Source organism: Megascapheus bottae, chromosome 20 (genome assembly GCF_031878675.1).
Source record: "Megascapheus bottae isolate mThoBot1 chromosome 20, mThoBot2.hap1, whole genome shotgun sequence".
In the NCBI taxonomy this organism is placed as follows: domain Eukaryota; kingdom Metazoa; phylum Chordata; class Mammalia; order Rodentia; family Geomyidae; genus Megascapheus; species Megascapheus bottae.
The window spans coordinates 20,441,983-20,458,356 of NC_143528.1; the positions used below are offsets into that span (position 1 = coordinate 20,441,983).

General features: G+C 42.0%; 1 protein-coding gene across 5 annotated transcripts in view; it reads left to right on the forward strand.

Moving 5' to 3' along the window:
- Irf2 (interferon regulatory factor 2) overlaps window positions 1-14,869 on the forward strand; it is a 116,069-nt gene extending 101,200 nt beyond the window's left edge. For all 5 annotated transcript variants that reach the window (XM_090354140.1, XM_090354138.1, XM_090354137.1 and 2 more), the window contains 3 exons: window positions 8,364-8,528; window positions 12,377-12,423; window positions 13,706-14,869. In XM_090354140.1, coding sequence (XP_090210266.1) covers window positions 8,364-8,528; window positions 12,377-12,423; window positions 13,706-14,014 — 521 coding nt within the window. In that variant the 3' untranslated portion in view covers window positions 14,015-14,869. The remainder of the gene's footprint in view (window positions 1-8,363; window positions 8,529-12,376; window positions 12,424-13,705) is intronic.
- The last annotated feature ends 1,505 nt before the right edge of the window (window positions 14,870-16,374 follow it).

Here is a 16,374-nt window from a genome sequence, read left to right on the forward strand (position 1 = left end):
GGTATTTCACAGGGAAGGGTAACTTGTGATTATGGTTCACAACAGTCCTATCTCAGACTTTACATCTTTGCAGAGCCCAGCCTCCCAGATAATTACAAATCATGGTCTTTGTGACTTGTGGGTAAGGATGAGAAACATAGGGATTTGGGGTCTCATGGCCACTATGATATTTCAGGGAGTCTCTGTTTGATTCTCTGTTTCTGTTTCTCTCACTTCTTCCCTCTCTTACAAAAATGCTTTATTTAAAAATTACATTATTGATTCTAAGCCTAGGTTCCATCTTAATTTTGTGTTCAGGCCCCGAGATAAAAGCTAGCAATCTTTTCATACAACTTTGATGTTTCCAAGATTAAAATTGGGGGCTGAAATGAATACTTAATATGAAAGCCTTCCATATGTTGTCTGGAGACTCCATAGCTAGGAAACTGGATTGAAAAATCAATAACTGTGTTCAGTGGAAACCAACCACTAGTCCATTTTTATTCTGGATATACCAGGCTGTTTGCATAAGCATAAAACAGTGAGTGTGAAACCTGAACTTCACCCTTGCCTTGACAAAGACGTGGGTTTGCCTGCTGCAATAGCTTGCTTTTATTTTTATTAGCGTTCATAGCACATGCTTGCATGCACACATTCGTGCGTGTGTGTGTGTGTGTGTGTGCACACACATACACATTAGCCCACTGTGTCTTGATACCTCCTCCTTAACCACTAGATGTACTTGGCCAGCCAGCTGTGTACACTAAAAAGGTGGGTGGTGCTCAGTTATGTCCTCCAGAGTTCCTGTGCTCCCAGTTAAGTCAGGACTTAGCACCCAGAAAACCTACACATACTTTCCCTCTAAGTGGTGGTAGGAAGAAAAGAAACCCTCTTTATTTTTATTTTTACTTATGCATTGCATTTTTGTTGGGTATAAGGTTGGTTCTGTGTTTGGAGAAGAGAAAAAGCCAGCTTGATGTTGAATGTTTGTGGTGGTGGTCAGTTGACCTCCTTCTGGGCAGCAGAGCTTTTGCTGAACTGCCTGAAAACCGTGTTGGGCCTGAGTGGGAAGTGTGCAGGTGCGGGCAGTCTGTCCAGTTTGCCCAGGCAGCGCTCTACATTGTGTTCCTTGATAAAAAGGGAACCCCACCCTTCCATAAAGCAAAGATCACTTGAAAACAAGGGAGTCTATTCATGCTGAGTGCAGAAAGCCATCCGAACTGAAGAGTACAATTTTTTTTTTTTCTGCCCAGTCTTGGGGCTTAAACTCAGGGCCAGAGCCTTGTCCTTGGGCTTTCTCAAGGCTAGAGCTCTGCTACTTGAGCCACAGCACTACTTCCAGCTTTTTCTATGCATGTGGTACTATGCATGTGGTACTGAGGAATCGAACCTGGGTTTTCATGTATGCTAGGCAAGCACTCTATCACCTCTTATCACTAGGCCAAACTCCTGTCCCAGTACAATGTTTTTGAAAATGGATTTTAAATTTAACTACTATCAAAAGCAAAGCAGAAGTAACTTATTTTGGCACAGCCTGGAGAACCCAGTTATCAACATAAGACATTTAATGAACCAACAACATAGAAACCAGCGGTGGTACAGGGGAAAGGGGGTGGGGAGTCGAATGAGGGCCTTGTGGTGAGAAGTCAAAGCTTGCAGCCTCTGGCAGAAGAATTCATGTGTCTGAGGTTGGTCAGTGGTGATGATGGTGTGGAGCTGTGAGCTATCTCTCAATCTTGTCCCACTTTTATTGTTGTTTGTCATCTGATGCCTTTAGATCTCCCACACTTGTGTGTGTGGCAAGTTAGCAGCTTTGCCCCCAAGTCTTGAGAGATTAAGGTACCAAGTTTTCTCTTCATAAAGTTCTTAGCAATGTGACATTCCATGTAAGGTGTGAATCAAGATACGCATGATAGCCTCCAACACTGGAGTGATCCTTTATTTTTCTACAGTGGAAATGGGTCTTAGAAAGCTAGTCACGTAGGCAGGAAAGTCCCTACGTGCTAGCCCAGAGCTCTGGACAGTGAAGTTGGGCGTTTGTGTTTTCAATCTTACAAATTTTCTTTTTTTTTATTTTTATGGATTTTTTATTTTTTTTTGCATTTTTTATTGTAATTAGTAAAAGGGTTACATGATATTTGCCAGATAGAAGGTGCATTAATTCACATACATTGATACCCTTTCACATGTCTTGGTACCCATTTCCCTCCCCCCCCCACAATCCCCACCCATCTTGGTTTTCCCCCTTCCCTATCAAATTTCAAATATCCAAATACAAATAAATTCAATATATCAGATAACAACGTGAGATACTATACCAATATGAGATAACCAAGGGACAGCAAAGGAGATGAGAGACAACATAGTACATTAAGGATAACAATCATTCATTATATGGCTTTTGTTTCAATATCCTGGAGGTCCTTTCAATTAGCTTCATACTATATGGCCTTATGTATCAAGATTTTGCTCTATTGCAGATCTCTGCTAGTAGAGCCCAAGGTTTCTACTGTCAATCTTACAAATTTTCACTTACTCAAGAAATCTGTCATCTTTTTACGAGGATTATATTTATTGTATTCTGGTCCAGGGGCTTGAGCCTGGTGCTCTCCGGAGATTTTTTGCTCAAAGCTAGCATGCATTCTATCACTTGATCTACGGATTCATTTTTATCTGGTTGTTTTACAGACTGAGCTGCTTCAAGTCTGCCTGAGCTGGCTTCAAATCACTATATTAACATCATAGCCTCATGTGTGGCAAGCATTACAGGCATGAGCTACTGGCGCCTAGCAAGGCTATATTTATTTTTCTTCTTTCTCATTCTTTGCCATCTTTACCCTTCTTGATAATTAACTAGGCAAAAATCTCCTCTTTTTTTAAACTATTTCTACAATTCCCTTCTAGTTTGGACACTGTTTCTGCTCCTGTCTTGACTCTCACCTGGGCTTTGCTTTCATTCTGCCTTTCCCCTGTTCATTCCTTAACTACACTAAGTGATTTCCTGAAAGTGCCAGTATTACTATGTCACCTTGCCTCCAAAGTAGAGTCCCCCTCATGTCTGGTATCACCTGGTCCCCAGCTACCACTTTTCTACCTGATTTTGAACTTGACTTATTATGAACAGTTTAACCTCCACGTGACTAAGTAGGGAAGGAAGGTGGTGGTTTTCATGTCTGTGCAGCACCTGCTAAGGCAGTGGCATTTCCAGTGCTAAACTGCCAGCCTAACATGTCTCACAGAGATTCTGCTGTCACACTATTGACTCTGGAGCTACTGCTGAACTCCCTCCCCTGGGTTTTCCTGGACCTAGCAACACACAATGCTGTGTTCTCATGGGGTGAAAAGTCCCCACTGAACCAGCCACATTCTTGCTTCCTCATTCCTGCATCAACCTGCTAAGGTAGGGGCTAGCCTGCAGCTAGCTCAGGTAGGGACAGATCCCTGTCCCAAGGTTCCTAACTCATCTCTCAAACCACTAGTAGCTGTATTTTATGAAATGCAAACCATGTTGTCTTTGTCCTTTTTTTTTTTTTTTAATAAAGACAAGAGCATTAAAAAGACCTGGGCACTAAACTTGCTTTTCAAGTTTCCTGTTTACCATGTGATCTTGGACAAACTCACTTTTTTGAACTTCGGTTTACCTCCAAATATGAAACAATGCACATATATTTTATTTATAAAATGGAAACATTTGAAGTTAAATGTAACCTGGAAATACTGGTCCTACCTACCTCACCAAGTTATGGCGAGTATCAAATGAGACGTATGGATAAATTATTCTCCAGTTAATATGTGGTAAAAATAACATGACTATTATAATGTCAAAGTCAAATCTGAGCACATTTGAATAGGAAAAACAGCCTCCATGTCTGCTGTGTAGTCAGGCTGGTGTTAAGTTTCAATATTGAACTGCTCAAGGTCAAGGACGAACTTTTCCCTATAGTGAGATGCTGGTGGTCTGATCTTTTTCTCTTTTAAAATTAATGTGAATTAATTATACAAAGGTTTCACTGAAATATGTCCATACCTGCTCCTCTGTTACTTTATTATTACTCTGTCTTTTAACAATTTTTAATGTGCTGATGGCTTAGCCACCACTCCAGTGGCCTTGGGCATTTCCCTGGCTTTTGCATTGTAGCTTTTCCGCTGCAGAATGATAAGACATGAGCTACTTCAAGGGCCTTTCTGTTTCTAACAGTCTCTGCTTTTAAGTACCTTCAGTAGAGCAGGGAACAAGCTCCTTTCTCTGGTGAGGCCCTATATTAAATCAACAATTGTTAATAAAGTTGGAATGACCTTTTAAGCAATCAGACCAGCCCATCACTAAGAAGCCATGAATAATACTGTAATTCTCAGCAACTAGGTGCAGCTAAAATTACACTCTCTGAGTGACTTTGCCTGGTTCGCTGACCTTAGGAAACTGGTGGAGCTTGGTGAATTTCTAACTTGTCTAACCATTTGAGAATTTCCCTGGCACCCCACAGAATGGTTGAAAAGAAGTGATCCTGTTGGTTATGATACCAAAGATTCATTATGGTGCAACTTGAAAGTTTTTACTAAAAGAGGAGTTTTGAATGTCAAGAGTAGCTCACTTTGAATTCCATGAGTGCTTTCGTTTGGGAGCACTGTCACAAAGGAGTTGAAACTTGAGGTCAGGGAAAGCTGTTCTTGAATCCATGCTCTGCTGTGTACTTGACTTACTTCCATCTCTCCTGCTGGTGTTTCATTCTGTCTAAAATGATTATTATAGTTGTGCCTTTCTCAAAGGTCTATAAGGTCTAGGAGTGGAGATGGAGAGGGAAAGGGATTTGCTTATAAAAGATTTTTAAAATTATATTTTTATTATCTTTAAGTAGCTGTACGTGTCAGTTGTGAGTACAGTGCATCTTGATCAACATCACCGCCCCATCATTCTTCCCATCCCTCCCACTCCACCCTTCCTTCAGTTTTCCTAGTTTCATAGGGTATTGAATATTATGGCTGTATTCTCCCTCTATTCACTTGTCTATCCTTCTCCAATTGCCCTCCACATTAAGGGGGAAGTGAGGTTTTGTTATTATTTGTCAGCATCCAGAGGAATGCCATGGAATGAGACTAATTAGTGACACTCCGTAAGTGTCTTCATTGATGCTTGGTGAGAGAAAAGTGCTCATCCTCAAACAATACAACTCCAACAGGGGAAGTTGGCCTTAGAGATAATGTAATTATATAAATGGTATCTCAATCTTTGCCCAGAAGACAAAACCTTAACCTTCCTGCTACAGATAGAAGCGTCCAAGATACATGTAAAATTTGAGTAGAGGTATTTATCCACTCTTTTTCTTATGCCACATATATTGGGCACAATACGGTAAAATAACCCCTTTCAGGTGTACAGTTCTGTATGTTTTGACAAATGCAGTTATGTAACCAGCACCATATTCAGGACGGAGTGTTTTCATTACCCCCAAACCTTTTCTCCCCAATACTCATAGCAACCCCACATGCTGCTGCATTTTGGTCTGAAAGAACTCACTTGGTAGAATTTTAAACATTTTCTAGAAAGCACTAATTGTCATGTTCTGTCCTTGGAAGCTGTCATGAACTATTCGTGCAGGACTCTGGTTCCAGTCAGAAAATCTGAATCATTCATTAATCATTCAGCAGAAATTTATGGAGCTCTTCTGTGGAGCCATAGGCATAGGCATGTGCCATGATGAATACAAAAAGTTCTGATGCTAGTTCTCAGCTCCCAGGAGCCATAATTGGGTGATATATACAAATAAATTCAGTGAGGATATATATAGTCAATAACAGATCCAAGGTAGAAGGTCAAGAATTGCCATAAGGCCCTATCAACTGAGTTCCAAGACAAGGAGAGGCCTCAGAAGAAAAACATGTCAGGGTGTGCTATAGCTGTCACTAAAGACTCAAAAAAGCCTCTCAGCCCCGTGGTGCCCACTTGAAACTTTTCCTTTCTCTCAGCTGGAAAATTTACTTTCTCCTCTTCAACTTCCGTGTGGCTCTTCCTTCTTAACCTTGTCCCACTTTTTTGTTTGTTTGTTTGTTTGTTTATTTTCATTTCACTTTTTCACTGCCTTCAGCTTACTCGGCTGGACTCTTGCTGCTAGATTTCTTACAAACTCATTTCTCACCTCACTGATTGTCCCCTGACATTGTCTGTGCCAAGCAGGTGTTCCATAAGTCTGTTAGCTGAATGACTGAGCTGGGCATTGTGGGATAAAAAGTGTGACAAAGAATCCCTAGGAAGAACAAAGAAGATACCTGAGCTGCTACCATTGTTTATGGCACTAGTGAGCTTGACAGTGCAAAGGAGAAAGTTCTGGAGTATTGGCAGTTAAACTGGCTTTAATTTCCTGTATGATCTTCATCATATCTCAGTGTGTGGAGTATTTCTTAGATCCCTCCCTCCAAACAGTGCTTTTGGATTGGTCACTACCACGTGCTTCCAAGAATTGTGGGATAAGATAGGAATTTGTCTTGCTTTTCTGCCATTTTATTTACTTGGGAGAGGCAGAAGAAACTTGAGAGAGGTAAATTCCAGCACTCAGTCTGAATCAAGTGAACTGCATAATTGATACCTTTCTACTCAAAGAGGATAGTCCAAAGGATGAAATAAGAATTTGGGAGTCTGCCTGCCATATATATAGCATGCCTTCTTTCTCTTTAATTACATCTCTGCCAGGAAAATCTAAACAGGATCCAGTTTCTCTTCCATTGTAAAATCAATTAAAATAGAAGCTTGCTTATAAACAAAAGTACTTCAGCAAATAGGATACTTTAAGTGACTAACAGAAGAACCCACTCAAGTAGCTGACCTGTCAGGAAAACAGGAAAAGGGTAAGATAAATAGAAGAACACAGAGCATGCACAGGACTCATGTTGTATGGGTACAGATAAGTCATCTTACCTCTGTTGCAGATCTTCTTTATTGATACTGGGATAAAGATGAATCCCTGTCTTTCTTAAGAATTGAAATATTCAAATAACTTACACATGTGTGGGTGGAGTGTTAACTAAAATGGCAAAGTACCTTGAAGATCTTATTACTACTATGCTATTGTACTCTTTTATTAGCTGGAGCCAGTTTTCAGGGATTTTTCTTCCAGTCAACTATGCCAAGTCAGTTATGTTTGAAATTAGGACAGTGCATTCAGGACATTGGAATTGAAAACATAATGAAACAGCATTTTTTTTTTTTGCTTAGAAGAGTAGCTAAAATAAAATTAAAAAATAATGACCACACTAAATGGAAGAAGATGTAGGCATTAAATTCTCATGACTAGTTAGAATACAAAATGTATAGCCACTCTAGTAAATAATTTGGTGGGCTTCTTGTAAAACAAAACATGGGTGTTATAAAACTGAGGAAATCTAAACAAGATAGCAGATTTTGTCAATCTCAATATTGGACTCTAGTTTTGTGTTAGAGGAAACCGAGTAAAAACTACATTAACCTATTATCTCTTATAACACTGTGAAATTATGTATAATTATTTTAGGTTTAATTGGGGGCTGGGATTATGGCTTAATGGTAGAGTACTTGCTTAGCATGCATGGAGCCCTGGGTTAGATTCCTCATTACCACATAAACAAAAAGAGCCAGGAGTGACGCTGTGGTTCAAGTGGTAGAATGCTCATCTTGGAGCACAGAGAGGCTCAGAGATAGAGCCCAGGCTGTGCGTTCAAGCCCCAGACTGGCCAAAAAAAAAAGGTTTAATTAAGAAAATGTCTCCACTTGAAAGTCAGATTGATCAGAATTCATGTTATCAGTGCTTGGGCACTTAATACTACTACTGATTGTTAAAAGTGGATTATATTGCTCTGATGTTTTGGATAATCAATTGCATTCTGAGCAGGAAGAGGACTATGACTACAGCCCCTCCCCTGAGAGCAGTGACATGGTGGAGTGGGTTTTTATGTCTTTTCCTTCACATTAAGCTTTGATAAAATCTCTCTGGACCACAGAACTAAGAAAATAAGTGTAACACCTTCCTTCAGAGCTGGAGCAGAGAACAGAAATAGGTCAAGTTCAAAGCACTGACATCTCTAGCCTGAGGCTAGTTACAATGCAGCCTGTAGCCATTAGTTGTAACTGGGTTGAGTTTGCAACTTTGCTGAGCAGAGCAGGACATTGTCACATGGACATGACAGGCATGCTGGGGACACACTCAGGGGAGACAGGCGGGATGCTTCTCTGGAGACATGAATCCAGATTTCAGGTTTATTTTTCAGCCTGCTGACAGGTAATGTGTGACCTGACCACAAGGAAATCTGATTCCTCAATGTCAGCTTATCTCTGTTGGAGATAATTGTTCTTGAGAATGTTTGCTAGACTTATTAAGTCAGTTCCTGTGGGCATAATGGCTTACTTTTCTTTGCAGTTGTGGGCCAGTCCCATCTGGACAGCAGCGTTGAGGATCCAGAGATTGTCACTAACCCACCAGACATTTGCCAAGTTGTGGAGGTGACCACTGAGAGTGATGACCAGCCCGTCAGCATGAGTGAGCTGTACCCTCTGCAGATCTCTCCCGTATCTTCCTATGCAGGTAAGTGGGCAGGAGGGCTGCTTGGGGACTCCGTGGGGAATTGGACTAGCGCAGTCCTTTAATCTAGCCTCTCCTATTTCACCATACAGCAGAAAAGCACTCCTGTCTCTGGAATTATTCTGGAATTACTCGTGGGCTCTTTTGTTTTGTACCTCGGCTTGAACTCTGAGCCTTGAACTCTTGCTTACCTTTTTCATTCATAGCTGACACTTTACCACTTAGCCACATCTTTACTTCCAGCTTTTTGTTGGTTAATTGGACATAAAATCCTTGGCTGGCTCTAATCTGTGATTCTTACCTCTCAGTCTTTGGAGTAGCTAAGATTGCAGATGTAGTCTGCAGTTGCCATCAGCTGTTGCTAGTGTTGTTTTTTTGTTGTCAGTTGTGGAGCTTGAACTCAGGGCCTGGGCACTATGTCTGAACTCTTTTGCTTAAGCTTAGCAGTTTGAGTCACAGTACCACTTCCAGTTTTCTGGTGGTTAGTTGGAGATAAGAGTCTCAGGGACTTTACTGCATGGACTGGCTTTGAACAAGGATCCTCAGATCTCAGCCTCCTAAGTAACTAGGGCCCGGAAACTCTTGTTTTCTTAATCAACATTTTTATTTTTAACACTTCTCCTTTAGAAGACTTGAAGACAGCATTTATTTACTTGACTACTCAGAACCTGTTCACTCACTCAGGATTGGGACGAGTAGCTGAGACAGAAGCCTTGGGTAGCCCCATCTCCCAGGCCAAGGGTTGTAAAGGCCACATAAAAAAATAATAAAATGATGTAGTATTAGCCAAATTTTCATTTCTGTGACAAACTATCAGAAATAAAGAAAAAAAGATTTATTCTGGTTCATGGTTTCATAGGCTTCTGTTCGTGGTTCTTGGCCCCATCCCCCGGGGCCTGTGACACGAATGAACAATGCTGTTCATGTCATGGCAGCCCAAAAGCAGAAAGAAAGAGGAAGGAGCCTGGGAGTCCCATTATTCCCTACAAGGGTGGCTCCAGTGGCTTCACATCCTAAAGTTTCTAATCCCTCCTCCCCACCCCATTCAGCATCTGGAAACGCAGTGATCAACCCATGAGTCTCTGGGAGACATCTGAAGTCCAGACCATGGCACCCTGTTGCAGGTGTGCAGTCTCCATAAGTATCTCAGAAGCAGTTATCTTCATTTAGAGAGATTGTTCCTCCACCAGCATCTGGGTTAGTTGGAAACTTTTAAGTTCAGCATGTGTATCTTCTAAGTTCAACATGTTTGTATCTTCTCATAAAATGGATACAAGATTCCTTAAGTTGAAAACTGGTACTTGGAGGAAATACCATTCTTCTAACATGTTCTGTGAAAGGTCTTAACCCAGAGGCTGACTTCCAAACCTATGCAAATACACCTTGGGTTTGGTGGAATCCTAGGATCTTGATGTCAACCGCTCCTCTTCCTGAATCTGCAGCCACGAAATCATGCCTAGTGGCATGTGTTTACAGATGATCGTGATGTTTATAGAGGGCCCATTAGGGCATTAGGGGTGGAAAGAGCCTGGCATGCACAGAAGGAAGAGAAACTTGGATTCAGAGTACAAACAAAGCTAATAAAAACGGAAAGGGGATCTTGACGTTTTGCCAGTGGCAGAGCCAGCAGGGAAGCAGAGTTGTGTTCTGTGTGCGTCCCCAGAATCAGAAGAACAGTTTTGTTTTTTTCTCCTTTGTGCTGACTCAGAATGTGACTTTGGCAAGGTTCTCAACATCTCTGTTCCTCATTTTTTTTCCCTTCTTGGAAGTAACAGTCCTGCCTCCTGCCCTCTGTAGGAGACTGAGCTAGGGTTAGGGTTTGGTTTGCAGAGATGTTTCCTTTTCTGTTGTGTTTTGGTTGTTTTCTATATGGTTGTGCCTAGTGCTATCACTTTGTCTTCATAATTGGCCTGCCAGCCACTTTAAGCCATGGCCTTTCTTGAACATCTGTCCTTCCCAGCTGGACATGCTGTGGTGACACACACTTGTTAAGAGGATTGTCCTTTGGCTGCTTATGGCCTGTCCTCACTGACCGCCACTGCATGAAACCCCTGGAAAAGAGTGGCTCAGAAACATGTAGAACACTCCCAAGTGGAGCCCATGGAGTCTACATGCCATTTGTTTAAGGAACACAGTCTTTCCATTTATCCTTTTGCCTTCAATTTACAAGGAGCTCTGAGTGGAGCTCCTGTCTGGCCTACAGCCATTTCATCTCAGTTCTGCCACCAGGAAGATGTGAGTCTGGAGGCCAGTCACTCATCAGGGGCAGGGTGGGAGAAGATAGAAGGCTCTAGAACCATACTAGCTTTGCTGCATAGGGAGGGTAACAATAGTTGCTTTTCAACCTAACATCCTTGGGAGGGCTAAACAAAGACCTTTGAACAAAGACTGTGAATCATCCTCATTCACCACAAATGTCCACAATTCCAATCTGTATTTAGGCTTTGTCTCTAAAATAAATGACCCAGATAAAATGAGCTCCAAGAGTCTGCATGTTTTAGAATTTCTCTCTTGAAGGAATTCATTTTGCAATGGCTATGAATATTGGAAAACTATGTCCCTTCCACTTTCTTTTTTTAAGAATTAAATTTCTACTTTAAAAGCCCTTTTATTGTAGATACAGATGATGTATAACCACTAACTACTGATTTTGACTATCATGCAAGTCCTTGCCAAAGAAAAATGATTACTTTGTATGCTCTGTGTGCTAGACCCCACGCTAGGCCTTTCCAAACACCCTTCTGACTTATGTATCATATAACCAACCACCTTTGGAAGATGGTAGTTAACACGTCCATCTTTTCTGATGGTAAAAAAATGTAGATAGTGCAGTTAAGAAACATACTCTGTCTCTCTACTGGCAGGCACAATCAGAATGGTAACTGATTACCTATTTATTGCCTAACAATGGATCCACAGTTAATGGCTTAACCTAATATGCATTTCTATATTCTAATCCACACAGCTTCTGGGGGGTTAGAGTTCAGCTGCCGAAGTCTCCCTAACTTCCAATCAAACTGTTGGCCAGGGCTGCATTTCATTTGTGGCTCCACTGGGGAGAGATCCAGTTCCAAGCTCACATAGTTTTGGTCAGAATTTAGTTCCTTACAAGTTGTTAAATTGAGATCTAAAGTTTCTTCTTGGCTTTGGCCTGGAAGCAGCCCTTGGTTCTTTACCATGTAGTCCTTCCTATCATGGCCAGCCAACAAGAGAGTCTCTTCAAAAGGCAGGTTCCATCTTATTTGACCTAAGACATAGACATGTCATATCATAGACATGTAACATTTGTATCCCAGCATCCCATGGTCCTTGCTATATTCTGCTGACTAAAGGAATGTCACAGGTCTTACCCCCACTTAAGAGAAGGGGTGTCTAGAAAAAGTGAGCATTAGGTGAGGAATTTGGAAGCCATCCTTGAATCTGGCCACCTATAGCATCCCAGATAGAAAACTTCCTGGGATTGGAATAACGGAGGAAGACTTCTTGGAAAATGTCAACTCTGAGTTGAGATTTCCATACAGTGGTCATCATGGAACGAAAGAGTTACGTGTGTGGGCACTGTGGACAGAGCTGAGGGAGGAAAGCACACCGCACTGAAAGGTCATGACTAAACATAGCCTTGAAATGCCAGCCTATCCTCAAATCTGGCAAGGGGGGTGGAGGGAGGGTTAACCATAGAATTCAAAATCACTCTTGCTTCTTCCATGTACAAATTTGAGCTTACAAGGAGGGGATGGATGTGATTAGTTACCTATTTCAGAAGTGTGGATGTATCCTTCCAAAAATGCTGTGCGTACCCTGGGTCAGCTGGAGGGATGGGATTGATGGCCCTGTCTTCTCTCCGTGAACAGAAAGCGAAACTACGGATAGCGTGCCCAGTGACGAGGAGAGTGCTGAGGTAAGCCTGCTTCCTGACCTGCCTGTGCAGTGGATCATGATTTTTCCTTTTAGGTTTCTTTGTGTATAGTAAAATGTACAGCACTGAATGGCAGGGAAGGGAATAAACGGTTTACACTCAGAAAGAAAGGCTATGACAGCAGAAAGAAGAAACTGAAGTCTCGGCCAGGTAAAGCTGGTATTCTTACTACTGTAGTAATTCACTAACTCACTCACTAGCAGAAATAGAACATCTACATGGCCAAAAGTGATGACCAGAAGTAAACATGAAAAATTGCTGAACAGACTTATCTTCATATGTACATGGCCTCTCTCTATAATCCTGCCCAGGGGCTGGTATGTGTATCGAATCTCAGTTTTCAACCTGCCTACTTCTAGCTTCCCTCCTGTAGGTAGGCTCATACAATAGTAGGAAATGACTGTGTAATGGTGATGGGAATAGAAGAGTGATCATTGGAGGTGGAAATGGAAGCTAATGTTAGTCCTACCTAGTGATGTACCTGAGTGTGTACATCTCACTTGGTAGTGAAGAGCAGGAATTCTGGTCCTTGCTCATATGTATTCCAGCCTGGATTCTTCCAGATCAGAGATCTAGCTCCTTCTCTGAGTGGCTACCCTTGAGGGTCTTTAAGCTGCACCTGTGTAAAAGCAATCAAGGGCCCATCTTGGTTCCTTAAGCACCCTTGCTTTTCTCCTTTTAAAAATGCAGAAGAGTGCTGGAAGTCTGGCCTAGTGGTAGAGTGCTTGCCTAGCATGCACGAAGCCCCTGGGTTCGATTCCTCAGTACCACATACACAGAAAAGGCAGGAAGTGGTGCTGTGACTCAAGTGGTAGAGCACTAGCCTTGAGAAAGCTCAAGGATAGTGCCCAGGCCTTGAGTTCAAGCCCCAGGACTGTCCAGAAAAATGCAGATGGAGCAAATCAGTAATCAGTAGTCCAGAAGCAAGACACCATGACAGATTATCTGTCATGTCTGGAAACCTGCACCAGGAATGGCCAGTTGCACAGCCCTGCAGGAAAAGAACCTGAGTCTAAACTAGCATACCTTCTTTCCTTGCTGTATTTCTGGGAGGTAGTAAATGAGAATTGATTTTTTTTTAATTAATTGAAAGAGAAACCATTGCTTAGGCTCTGAATAGGTGGGTGTAGATTTCAGTGGAAGGATGTAGAAATGTTAAAACTTGTTCGTTCCATGATTCTTAAAAGAACTGAGGTCAAACGACCCTATGTGAGAACAGTGTTGCATTTCCAAAGATCCATTGCGTGATTATTTTCCTTGAAAGGGGAAACCACACTGGCGGAAGAGGAACATTGAAGGCAAACAGTACCTCAGCAACATGGGCACGAGGAGTACTTATCTGCTGCCAGGGATGGCGACCTTTGTCACCTCCAACAAGCCAGATCTGCAGGTCACCATCAAGGAGGAGAGTTGTCCGGTGCCTTACAACAGCTCCTGGCCTTCATTTACAGACCTCCCTATCTCTGCCTCTGTGTCCCCTGCACCTAGCAGCAGTCGGCCTGACCGGGAGGCCCGGGCCAGTGTCATCAAGAAGACATCTGATATCACCCAGGCCCGCGTCAAGAGCTGTTAAGCCTTGGACTGTCCCTGATGGTTGTTGGGATTTCTTGGCTTTGTGTTGTTGTTTTTGTTTGTATTTTATTTTTTTTCTTTGACACCTATTTTAGACAAATCTAAGGGGGGGGGACAAACAAAACAAAACAAAAAAAAACCCTTGACCATAGAACATTGATTGCTGTCTCCAACTCCAGTACTGGAGCTTCTTTTTAACTCAGGACTCCAGCCCTTTGGTAGACACATATCTCTAGAACCTGCTGGATCGCCCAGGGCTACTCCCTCAAGTTCAAGGACCAACAGCCACACGGGCAGTGAAGGTGCTGCATTGCCTGCGGTCAAGGCCAGCAATGGTGGAGTGGATGGCCTCAGAATGGACGAGAAAATGTGAACTAGCTGGAATTTTTTATTCTTGTGAATATGTATATAGGGCAGTACTAGCAACATTGCAGTTCTGCTTCTGCACCTTATCTTAAAGCACTTATGATAGGCCTTCTTGTGATCTTGCTCTCTATCTCACAGCACATTCAGCGGTCCCCTTCTGTGCCTGTGCCCCACCTCCCAGCCCATCCCACCCAGTCCTTTCCTCCTTTTCCTCTCAAGGCTGTGCTGCACATCCTGGAGGAAAGGAAGAAGAAAGCTTCTCCACAGATGTCCCATGTTAAGACTGCTTAAAAAAAAATCTCTCTAATCTGCTGTGCTTGAATGCCACGCGGTACAAAGGAAAACTATCATGGAAATATTGTGCAAATTCCCAGATTTTCAAGGCAAAAATACTCTAATTCTAAACCAGAGCAAGCTTTTTTTATTTTTTATACAGGGGAATATTTTATTCAAGGTAAAAAAATTCTAAATAAAATATAATTGTTTTTTATCTTTTCTACAGCAAATTTATAATTTTAAGATTCCTTTTCTTGTTTATCAGCACTTGTTACTACATCCTTGTGGCACATTTTTTTTTAATTTTGTAAAGGTGGAAAAAAAAGCTTTTATGAGCTCATGTAGCAATCAAATTATCCTGTGGATTGATAATAAATGAATATGATATATAGTTAAATTTTTAATGGGCATTACTCCTGTCTTTGTCTGTGTCTACCTAGAGTACAGTGGTAGAACAGGGTTACCAAAGTATCATATGTGCTTGGAGCCCAAAATGTTTACCCTCATTAGCCACAAGATAGCCTCCTGCTGTGATGCCACAACATCCTCTAGCATACGACCACTTGTGTCATGACCTCCCATAGGCCCTGTGCTTCATAGCTTCCTCCAATGAACTTCTTTGTTCATCAGTTGTGCTCAGAATGGGAATTTGTTTTCACAACACCTTTCCTCAGGTCTCCTGGGTGGTAAAGGTCAAGGGCATGAGTGGAGCCATGTTTGGTACCACCACCGAGCACATGTGTTTAGCTGCTCCATAGTTTTCTACTGTGAGCAGATTGCACTACTTTTCCTGTTCACATCTTTAGGCATCTATGGATGACTGAAGTTTGGTGTTGATGGCACATTCCAGATAACCCAGAGGAGACATTTTCAGTAACAAGAAAGAGTTGGATTTAGACTCTCTGTTGGTCACTCTTAGATTCAGGCCTGGCCCTCAAAATATAGGACATGTCTTTTAGAGCAACTGATGTGACTTAAAGAATAATGTCTCTGTCATCTACGTGGTATCAAGGTATATATTCTTGACCTTGAGAAAGCCACCACCCTGACCTTCATGCTTCTTTACAATCCTAGAACACTAGCCGCCTCCTTCCATCTATGAACAGTTGTAAACAGGTTGCTGAGTTAATGTTTGAAAAGGTCCCTTTGATTTATGAAAGGACAAAGGCCTGTTTTTATGACTATCTCTCCATGTCTGGCTATAGATATAATTGGTGGTCATAAAAGTATCCACTCTGAACAGAAATCAACTGCTTTGTGTTAGTGGTTGGTGTGTTATGTGGTATGCCTTGTTAAGATGGCTGACTGCTGTAGTTGTCCTATTGATTCTTGAGTGAAAGGAGGAGTCCTGAGCCCTCAGGTAGATAGGAGGAAGAAAAATGAGATGGACTCAAGCTGTGGAATAGGTTGTCACTTAGAAGCACACATGCTTCCCTGTGCGGCATCTGTGAGGGCCACTAGGGTTTTATGATGGGGCTGATTGCGTTTTAAATAGCCCTCTGTACAATAGTCCCATTCTCTGCAAGTAATTGTCCAGTACCTAGGCCACTCCCTTGATAAGAATGTTGGCTATGACTGTGTCACTCGTGCATTGTGTCCACTGTGACTTCTGCTCACTCCTAAGGTTGGAAGGATCCATTACACCTTGATGCCCCTAGCTTCCAGAACTCAGTTTTCCTGTCTAAATACATCCATACCCAACCAGAGCATCTTTTTTTT